The sequence below is a fragment of the Theropithecus gelada genome, chromosome 14, assembly GCF_003255815.1.
Source record: "Theropithecus gelada isolate Dixy chromosome 14, Tgel_1.0, whole genome shotgun sequence".
In the NCBI taxonomy this organism is placed as follows: Eukaryota; Metazoa; Chordata; class Mammalia; order Primates; family Cercopithecidae; genus Theropithecus; species Theropithecus gelada.
This window is the reverse complement of record NC_037682.1, coordinates 19,720,056-19,729,761: the sequence shown is the minus strand read 5'-3', so window position 1 is coordinate 19,729,761 and position 9,706 is coordinate 19,720,056. Positions and strand designations below refer to the sequence as shown.

The 9,706-nt window shown below is 59.8% G+C and overlaps 1 protein-coding gene across 3 annotated transcripts; it reads left to right on the top strand.

Annotated features, from left to right (window-relative positions):
- Nucleotides 1–2,509: 2,509 nt before the first annotated feature.
- LARGE2 (LARGE xylosyl- and glucuronyltransferase 2) lies at nt 2,510–9,632 on the top strand. Of its 3 annotated transcripts, XM_025356770.1 has the most exons (15): nt 2,510–2,582; nt 3,700–3,843; nt 3,937–4,046; nt 4,352–4,434; nt 4,704–4,827; nt 5,052–5,223; nt 5,327–5,431; nt 6,576–6,688; nt 6,759–6,884; nt 6,979–7,134; nt 7,248–7,408; nt 7,848–8,126; nt 8,453–8,602; nt 8,710–8,905; nt 9,163–9,632. In XM_025356770.1, exons 2-15 carry the CDS (start codon nt 3,762–3,764, stop codon nt 9,376–9,378), a joined length of 2,073 nt encoding a protein of 690 aa, XP_025212555.1. In that variant the 5' UTR covers nt 2,510–2,582; nt 3,700–3,761; the 3' UTR covers nt 9,379–9,632. The 3 variants fall into 3 exon arrangements, with proteins under 3 accessions (XP_025212555.1, XP_025212554.1, XP_025212553.1); XM_025356769.1 differs by having other exon boundaries at nt 3,700–4,046; XM_025356768.1 differs by lacking the exon at nt 2,510–2,582 and adding an exon at nt 3,557–3,609 and having other exon boundaries at nt 3,700–4,046.
- Nucleotides 9,633–9,706: the final 74 nt, after the last annotated feature.

Genomic DNA, 9,706 nt, shown 5'->3' with positions numbered 1-9,706 from the left:
AATAAGGAGGGGAAAGGATTTGTCCCACATGGCACAGCAAGGCACTGGCCAAACGGGCCACAACGCAGGTCTCCAGTGGCAGTGACCTCTCTCCTACTGCCCACAGCCCACAAGAACTGTGACATGTTGAGGCTCCTTGGTCATGAGGCCAGTTAGCAACTGGGATTAGGACCTAGGCTCAGGGCCCTCAAGGTGAGGCTCCTTCTCCTTTCCTCTGCCCCACCTTGTTTTTTGTTTGTTTGGTTGTTTTTGAGACGGAGTCTCACTCTGTCGCCCAGCTGGAGTGCAATGGTGCAATCTCAGCTCACTGCAACCTCTGCCTCCCAGGTTCAAGCGATTCTCCTGCCTCAGCCTCCCAATTAGCTGGGCCTACAGGCGCCCGCCACCACGCCCAACTAATTTTTGTATTTTTAGTAGAGATGAAGTTTCACCATGTTGGCCAGGCTGGTCTCGAACTTCTGACCTCAGGTGATCTGCCTGCCTCAGCCTCCCAAAGTGCTAGGTATGAGCCACCATGCTCCAACATCTTAATGAACTTGTTCCTCAAACCTCCAGGTTGGCCACTCCTCCAGCCCTCCCTCTGCAGCTGTGGAGAGGGTGTGGAGGGAGAATTTGAGGTTCTTCAGCACTCCTTGGGCTGGAGGTCCTGTTTCTGAGGAGAGCAAGGTGTGGAGGGGAGAGGGGCCGACTCCCCAGGACAGAATAGGTAGGGGCTTGGGCTGGAACCAGTTTCTCTTCCCTCCCTCCAGAACTGGGAGGGGGAGCATGGGCCCAGCCAGGTTGGCAGCAGCAGGTCTGCCTGAATTTCCTCTCTAGATCCCAAGCCTGATTAGGCCCCAGAGACAAAGAGTTGCCGTGTGTGCAGGAGGCTCCTAGGGTGGCCCCTCCCCTGCTCCCTGGCCCCCTGCCTGGACTTGGCCGTCTTGTTGGGCTGGAAGGATTTTTGGGCAGGTTGAGCTGTATCATATCTCCTTCAATTTGCCCCAAGTCACAGGGGAAGAGAGGTAGACCAGTCCAACATGTACAGATGAGAGTACCAGAGGCCCAGAGAGGGAGCCTCACTGGTCTAAGGTCATACAACAAAGTCCTGGGCAGAGCTGGGTCAAAATGGGTCTTAGGCCAAGAGGAACAGCACCCATTTATATGCCCATACTTGTCTCTTTCTCCCTCCACGCCCCTAGAACAACCCCTTGGGGGCCTAGAAGGCATCTCAGCACTTCAGTTTCCCTGAGTGGTGAGGCTGAGCCAGAAGAAGGGCCAGCGTTGTGAGTGACCACAGTGAGATCTGCAGACCCAGCTTCCTGCACTGACTCCCCCGGCCCCTTTACTGAAGATGCATCCTAGGCCAGCCCCCAACTGTGTGTGTGCTCTAGCGGGTCCCACATGGTGTTTGTTTGTTTGTATTTAGAGACAAGGTCTCTGTCACCCAGGCTGGAGTGCAGCGGTATGATTATGGCTCACAGCAGCCTTGACCTCCTGGGTTCAGGTAATCCTCCTACCTCAGCCTCCCAAGTAGTAGGCGCATGCCACCACACCCGGCTAATTTTTGTATTTTTTGTAGACTTAGAGTTTGGCCACATTGACCAGGCTAGTCTCGAATTCCTGGTCTCAAGCAATTCACCCGCCTTGGCCTTCCAAAGTGCTGGGATCCCTGGCCTGGTCCCACATGTTTAACCCCCACAAACAGTCTCTGTTGAGGGTCCTGGAGAGGGAATCACGTTCCCCCACCCCAACTTTAGGCTAGAGATGAAGGTCAGGGAGGCTGGAGGCTCAAGCTCCAGATGCCTGAGTGGCCCTTGCATGGCCCTTCTCAATTCCCGGGTATACAAGGAGCCGCCGTCAGTCTCCATAGCAACCATTATCCCTGCCCTCCAGAGACCCAAAGCCTGACCTTCCCCATCTTCCAGAGGAAGGCTCCTGGCCTCACAGAGGAGGAGACTGGGGGGTCTCAGGCTGGGCTGCTTTCCACAGCTTCTTTTTTTTTTTTTTTTTTTTGAGACGGAGTCTAGCTCTGTCACCCAGGCTGGAGTGCAGTGGCCAGATCTCAGCTCACTGCAAGCTCCGCCTCCCGGGTTTACACCATTCTCCTGGCTCAGCCTCCCGAGTAGCTGGGACTACAGGCGCCTGCCACCTCGCCCGGCTAGTTTTTTGTATTTTTTAGTAGAGACGGGGTTTCACCGTGTTAACCAGGATGGTCTCGATCTCCTGACCTTGTGATCCGCCCGTCTCGGCCTCCCAAAGTGCTGGGATTACAGGCTTGAGCCACCGCGCCCGGCCGTTCCACAGCTTCTTTTGAGTTTGCCTCACTTTTTGCAGCCAGAAGTTGGGCAAAGGACACAGACTGAACCCCCTTTCCAGGGTCATGGGAGGGAGATTCTCATTCCAATCCACTTTCCACATGTATTGAGCACTTGGTATGTGCAGGCCCTGGTTGGGCACTGGGGACTGGACAGACAAGGTTCCAGTCCGGTGAGCAGCTTACATTCTGGGAGGCAGACCAGCAATAAACAAGCAAACAACTTCAAATTTCCATGAGTGCTAGCCAGCCCTGGGAGGCTCCGCTGCCAGAAGGAACGTCAAGGGCACGTCCTGGGGCGGGAGACCCTTCCGGAGGAGGAGCAAGAAAGCTGCTTCTGCAGCGCTGAGCCTGGGGAAGGGGGATGAGTGGGGCCGCTTGAGACGGGAGGGGCCGAAGGGTGTTCCTGTCTAACAGGTCACTTAAACTCTCTGGGGGAGAATCAGCCCGCATCATAGGATTAATCGAGGGTAGTTAAACCCTTAGCACAGGGCCTGGCACGCTGTTCTGGTTTAGGGTCCAAAGCGCCCTCCACCCCTTCCCTGGCCTGCTATGGGGTGCGAGGGGAGAGGGAGGAAAGACGAGCTCCAGGCCGGGTCGCCCCGGCACAATCACGACGATTTGGACAAGAGTGGGGATCCCCGGCCCAGCCCAGGCAGTTTAGGCCGCCCGCGTCTGGGGCCCCTCTCCAGCTCCCGGGCGGGAGGCGGCCTTCACAAGGGCGCTTTGTCCTGGAGGCGCCGGCAGGGCCTGGCTAGGCCACCTGGACTGAGAGTGGGGGAGTTAGGCGAAGGCTTCAGGTGCCTGGCGGCTCTGGGGCAGGTGTCGGCCGGCTCCGCCCCTGTCCCCAGAGCAGGTGTCCCGGACCCCTGAGGCCTGCATTCCAGCCCCCTCCCCCTCCCTCTTGTCGAGCTCCGGCCGTGTCTTTGATCCCCGGCCCGGGGACACTGGCCCCTCCCCTTGGGGAGTGAGGGGAGGAGACGGGGCCCCAGAGCGGGGGCAGGGCAGGTAGCGGGGCCTGGGCCTTCGCGGGTGGCTGCTCCAGCTTCCCCAGCCCTCCCCGCGTCCTGGTGGGAAACTCAGCCCAGAAGGAGTCTTCGGGGGCTCCTCGCGGCTTGGGGAACCGTCGGACGCTGGCGCAGGGGGCGGGGCAAGGACCCCGGGGGGGTCACCCCGCCCCTTCGCGCTCAGCCCTGCCGAGGTGAAACCTGAGCCCAGGTCGGGGGCGGGACCGGCCCGCGCCTCTCTCCGGGTCCCCGCACCCTGGCAGAAGGCGGCGAGCGCAGGGCCCGGCCGGGGAGCAGCTGGAGCAGGTGAGGGAGGGCTTGGCGCGAGCCGTACAACCCGGCCGTCGGGCCCCGCCGCCCAGGGCTGAGTCTCCTATCTCTCCCCTCGGTCCGCAGGGCCCGCGATGGAGCCTGCAGCCCCGGGTCGCGCCCCTCCCTGAGCGCCCCCGTCGGCGGCCATGCTGCCCCGAGGGCGCCCCCGGGCGCTGGGGGCCGCCGCGCTGTTGCTGCTGCTGCTGCTGCTCGGATTCCTCCTGTTCGGTGGGGATCTGGGGTGTGAGCGCCGCAAGCGGGGCGGGCGAGCCGGGGCCCCGGGATGCTTCCCCGGCCCGCTCATGCCACGTGTCCCCCCAGACGGGAGGCTGCGGAGAGCCGCCGCCCTCGACGGAGACCCGGGGGCTGGCCCCGGGGACCACAACCGCTCCGACTGCGGCCCGCCGCCGCCGCGGCCGTCCAAGTGCGAGGTAGGTGCGCGCGGCCCCGGCGGCGGGAGTCCCGGGGGCGCCGACCCCCAGCCCAGCCTCTTGGACAGCTACGAGAATCACAACACCTGGCGTCTGTCCAGCACTGGCCAGCCGGCTGGGGCGCGCCTCGGACGTGCAACTTCTCTGCTCCCGACCTCAGTTTCCCCATTTGAAATGAAGGGTTGGCTCCTGCTGCCCCGTCAGCACACTCTTGCCGTCTCTGCTGCGGGGTGGGGCAGCTCAACCATGGGTCCTCACCGCCTCGCGAAGGGGGGCCAGCTGCCGACCTGGGCGTCCCTCCCCAGCTCTTGCATGTGGCCATCGTGTGTGCGGGGCATAACTCCAGCCGAGACGTCATCACCCTGGTGAAGTCCATGCTCTTCTACAGGTACAGCCAGGTGTCCGTGGAGGAGGGTCAGGAGTGGGGAAGGGACAAAGTCTGGGACACGCTGCTGGTCTCAGAGCTTCAGCTTCCTCATCTGTGACGTGGGGACAGTGTCCTCTTCCTCCCTTGAAGGGCAGTTGTAAGAACATCCTGAGCTGGGCGTGCAAAAGCTCTTTGCAGATGGCGCTTCCATCTGTACGCCCCTCAGGGTGGGGCTGTCCCATGTTGCTCCTGCTGGGGCCTCTCAGGCTTCCTCTCTGCCCACCCAAAAGGAAAAATCCACTGCACCTCCACTTGGTAACTGATGCCGTGGCCAGAAACATCCTGGAGATGCTCTTCCACACGTGGATGGTGCCTGCTGTCCGTGTCAGCTTTTACAACGCTGATGAGCTCAAGGCAGGGGCCCAGCCCTTCCCCACTTCCCCTAGCTGTGTCCACCGCTTTCCTCTCTCCAGGGCCTGGTGGGGTTGGAGAAGAGAATCATCAGTCCCATCCACCTACTGAAGCGCAAACCCCTCTCTTTTTGGGGTTTACCCCCTCTCCTCTGTGTCACTCCAAGCATGTGTTCTGGTGCTCATAGGCCCCTCTGCCATCTCATCCCCTGCCTTTCCCCCACACAGTCCCAGGTCTCCTGGATCCCCAACAAGCACTACTCCGGCCTCTATGGGCTAATGAAGCTGGTGCTGCCCAGCGCCTTGCCCGCTGAGCTGGCCCACGTCATTGTCCTGGACACGGATGTCACCTTCGCCTCTGACATCTCGGAGCTCTGGGCACTCTTTGCTCACTTTTCTGGTGAGAGGCCTGGGAGCCTGCCTGGCCTGCCCACAACCCCTGCATCTAGCCCTGAGCCCAGGTCCTGTGGCAGCCTCAGCTCCCTTACGCCCTCCCCTCCCAGACACGCAGGCGATCGGTCTCGTGGAGAACCAGAGTGACTGGTACCTGGGCAACCTCTGGAAGAACCACAGGCCCTGGCCTGCCTTGGGCCGGGGATTTAACACAGGTGGGGACAGTGGTGAGGGGAGGCAGGGGGGGTGGTCTGCTGGTCCTTGGGCCCCTGGGGTTGGGTGGGGCAAAGAATGCTAGGAAGCCCCCCAGGAAGAACATTGCTGTGAAAAGAACCCTGGATGAAGAAACAGACAGCAGTTCCAACAGTCCTGTGTGTGCTGGATGACTTTGGCCAGCTCTCCTGCACCCTCTGAGCCTCAGTTTTCTCGTCCATTAAATGGAGGATAATTTTAACAGCCCTGGGCTCACCAATGTGAGAAGGCGGCCATGGATGTGCTCTGTAAGCTGGACAGCGCCTCCTCTTCACCCCCAAGAGGATTGACTGTTGACAAAAGTAGTCTACGAGCAAGCTGGGTGCAATGGTTCATGCCTGTAATCCCAGCACTTTGGGAGGCTAAGGTGGGAGAATCGCTTGAGCCCATGAGTTCGAGAACAGCCTTGGCAACATAGTGAGACCCTTGTCTCTACAAACATTAAAAAATTGGCCAGGCGTGGTGGTTCATGCCTGTAATCCCAGCACTTTGGTAGGCCAAGGTGGGCAGATTACTTGAGGTCAGGAGTTCGAGACCAACCTGGCCAACATGGTGATGTGTAGATGGTGAAACCCTATCTACACTAAAAATACAAAAATTAGCCGGGGGTCGTGTCACATACCTGTAATCCCAGCTACTTGGGAGGCTGAGGAGGGAGAATCACTTGAACCCAGGAGGCGGAGGTTGCAGTGAGCCGAGTTCACACCACTGCACTCCAGCCTTGGCAATAGAGCGAGACTCTATCTCATAAATAAATAAGTAAATAAATAAAAAGAATAGGTGTGGTGGCATACCTGCAGTCCCAGCTAGTTGGTGGGGATTGTGGTGGGGTGCTGAGATGGGAGGTTTGCTGGAGCCTGGGAACTCAAGGCTGCGGTGAGCCATGATTGTGCCACTGCACCACTCTAGCCTGGGTGACAAAGCAAGACCCTGTCTCTAAAAAACAAAACAAAACAACAACAACAAAAAACAAGTGGTAGTCCATGATCATGTCTGAACAGTCAGAAAATACCAATAAGTCAAAAAACAAAGGACACCTTCGTGACCCCCATGTCCCCCAGGAGCTGGTCGTCCCAGGTGGGCATGACAGCATCTCTTCATTGGCAGGTGTGATCCTACTGCGGCTGGACCGGCTCCGGCAGGCTGGCTGGGAGCAGATGTGGAGGCTGACGGCCAGGCGGGAGCTCCTTACTCTGCCTGCCACATCACTGGCTGACCAGGTCTGGGGAAGCCTTGCCGGGTGGGGTGTGGCAGGCTGGGGGCTGGGGTGTCATGGGTGTCTCTGCTCAGGACATCTTCAACGCTGTGATCAAGGAGCATCCGGGGCTAGTGCAGCCTCTGCCTTGTGTCTGGAACGTGCAGCTGTCAGATCACACACTGGCCGAGCGCTGCTACTCTGCGGCGTCTGACCTCAAGGTGAGTGGGACAGGAGGCTGCATGGTGGTGGGGGGCCATGGATGGGGACTCCTGCTCCCTGCTCCCATGGCCCCAACACCCTCCTGGGTCCCAGGTGATCCACTGGAACTCGCCAAAGAAGCTTCAGGTGAAGAACAAGCATGTGGAATTCTTCCGCAATTTCTACCTGACCTTCCTGGAGTACGATGGGAACCTGCTGCGGAGAGAGCTCTTTGGGTGCCCCAGCCAGCCCCCGCCTGGTGCTGAGCAGGTGCGAAGGAGCTACCTTCCCCTGCTCCTCTCTGCTTTGGTGGGGCCCAGCCTTGTCTGGGGGATGTGTCATTCTGCCCTACCCCTGGTCCTTGTCACCCCTTATCCCCTCAGTTGCAGCAGGCCCTGGCACAACTCGACGAGGAAGACCCCTGCTTTGAATTCCGGCAGCAGCAGCTCACTGTGCACCGTGTGCACGTCACTTTCCTGCCCCATGAGCCGCCACCCCCCCGGCCTCACGATGTCACCCTTGTGGCCCAGCTGTCCATGGACCGGTGAGGGTGCAGAGGGCAGCCCAGGGAGTATGGCATGGGCTGGGTTGGACATTTCTGAGAGGGGGTTCCATCTGGCAACCTGATGCTGTGGTAGTGAGCTGCCTGGCCCTCAGGGAGTTCCAGAAGTTGGAGACATTGGATATGGTGGAAAGAGCTTGGGCTCTGGAGTCATTCAGATGCCCGGAGCTGTCCCTCGGTCGCTGTGGGACCATGGGCAAGTCTTCGTATCTCTGGCCCTTTGTTTTCTCTCTCAAATGAGAAAGTACCCACCTGGTGGGGGTAGTTGTGAAGATTCAATCAGATTGGCTCTGTAAGTATTTGAAGGGTGCTCAGTAAGTCACTTGAGGAGGTGGCAGCAGCAGCTAACTGGGGCGGTTTTCCAGGCCTCCCTGAGCTGTGCAAGAAGGGCAGAGCTGTGCTGACCTCCCCCTCCCCATAGGCTGCAGATGCTGGAAGCCCTGTGCAGGCACTGGCCTGGCCCCATGAGCCTGGCCTTGTACCTGACAGATGCAGAAGCTCAGCAGTTCCTGCGTTTCATCGAGGCCTCACCAGTGCTTGCTGCCCGGCAGGACGTGGCCTACCACGTGGTGTACCGTGAGGGGCCCCTGTACCCTGTCAACCAGCTCCGCAACGTGGCCTTGGCCCAGGCCCTCACACCTTACGTCTTCCTCAGTGACATTGACTTCCTGCCTGCCTATTCTCTCTACGACTACCTCAGGTGGGCCAGCAGGCAGGGAGGGGAACAGTGTATGGGGTAGATGTGGACAGGGCACACGTGGGACCCCAGGCTTCCATGTCCCTGCTCCTTTCTGGGCCTCAGTGGCCTCTGTCAAGTGGGGTTTGTATTAGGCTGTTTCTCTAGGCTGTCAACAGGGAAGCCAGGGCCAGCTTCAACAGCAGCTCCACCTGTGGTTGTATCCACCCATCGCATTGGACAAGATGGCCCATGGTGGACGGGTCCTGTGGCTAACGCCCTGATGCGGGTCACTGGCCCAGTCCTGGAGGCTCCACTCTTCTCCCCTGCTCATGGGTGCTCCTCCTCAGGGCCTCCATTGAGCAGCTGGGGCTGGGCAGCCAGCGAAAGGCAGCGCTGGTGGTGCCGGCATTCGAGACCCTGCACTACCGCTTCAGCTTCCCCCATTCCAAGGTGGAGCTGCTGGCCTTGCTGGATGTGGGCGCTCTCTACACCTTCAGGTAGGAGAGGCTACTTCTCTGCCCACTCCACTCACTTGCCCACACTGGCCCCCACTACCCACAAGCTCCTAGCCTCAGCCTGGCTCCCACCTGACCCTACTGCACAGGTACCACGAGTGGCCCCGGGGCCACGCACCCACAGACTATGCCCGCTGGCGGGAAGCTCAGGCCCCGTACCGTGTACAATGGGCAGCCGACTATGAACCCTACGTGGTGGTGCCACGTGACTGTCCCCGCTATGACCCTCGCTTTGTGGGCTTCGGCTGGAACAAGGTGGCTCACATTGTGGAGCTGGATGCCCAGGTGAGGAGGGCAGCTTGCTGCCACCACCTTTGATTCGAGCACCTCCAGGTCCAGGGAACTCATGACACCTGCATGGGGGACCACACTGCTAGGCGGCACTGTTACAAATATCCTCCTTCTGTAGAACTAAAATCATCTGCCCTTTGGCCCTTGCTTTAGCTCTCAGGGGCTACAAGGTAAGCCTGTTTTCGGGAGCTGCACCTTCCCCGCAGGCCAGGCAAGCCAGGCAGCCACTGCTCCTCTGCCCCACCCTGCAGGAATATGAGCTCCTGGTGCTGCCCGAGGCCTTCACCATCCATCTGCCCCATGCTCCAAGCCTGGACATCTCCCGCTTCCGCTCCAGCCCCACCTATCGTGACTGCCTCCAGGCCCTCAAGGACGAATTCCACCAGGACTTGTCCCGCCACCATGGGGCTGCTGCCCTCAAATACCTCCCGGCCCTGCAGCAGCCCCAGAGCCCCGCCCGAGACTGAGGCTGAGGCTGGGCGGGCACTGCCCCTTGTCTTAGCATTGGGCAGACACCAGGGCAACCCGGCCTGCCCTCCACCATCCCTGCTATTTAAATTATTTAAGGTCTCTGGGAAGGGCTGGGGCTGAGCATCTGTGGGGTGGGGTCTTCCCCTTGCTGCTATTGTTTGGCTGGGGTCTGGTCTCCCTCTGCCCCAGCCAGTTTGGGGCTGGTTCCCCCATCTTCATCCCTTTTTCATAATTAAAGTTTTAAAAAATCCTTTTTGTGTTCCTCCTGGTTTGGGGGAGCAGGGGCACTCTGGGGCTAGGGTGTCAGTGCATAAGGGAGGTGCT

What these genes read in the sequence shown, in the direction of transcription:
- LARGE2 (XM_025356769.1), top strand. Translation starts at nt 3,762, where the DNA reads ATGCTGCCCCGAGGGCGCCCCCGGGCGCTGGGGGCCGCCGCGCTGTTG. An exon ending in CCCCGCCTGGTGCTGAGCAG is followed by an intron (nt 7,135 to 7,247) that starts GTGCGAAGGAGC and finishes TTATCCCCTCAG; the next exon opens with TTGCAGCAGGCCCTGGCACA. An exon ending in GCCCAGCTGTCCATGGACCG is followed by an intron (nt 7,409 to 7,847) that starts GTGAGGGTGCAG and finishes CCCTCCCCATAG; the next exon opens with GCTGCAGATGCTGGAAGCCC.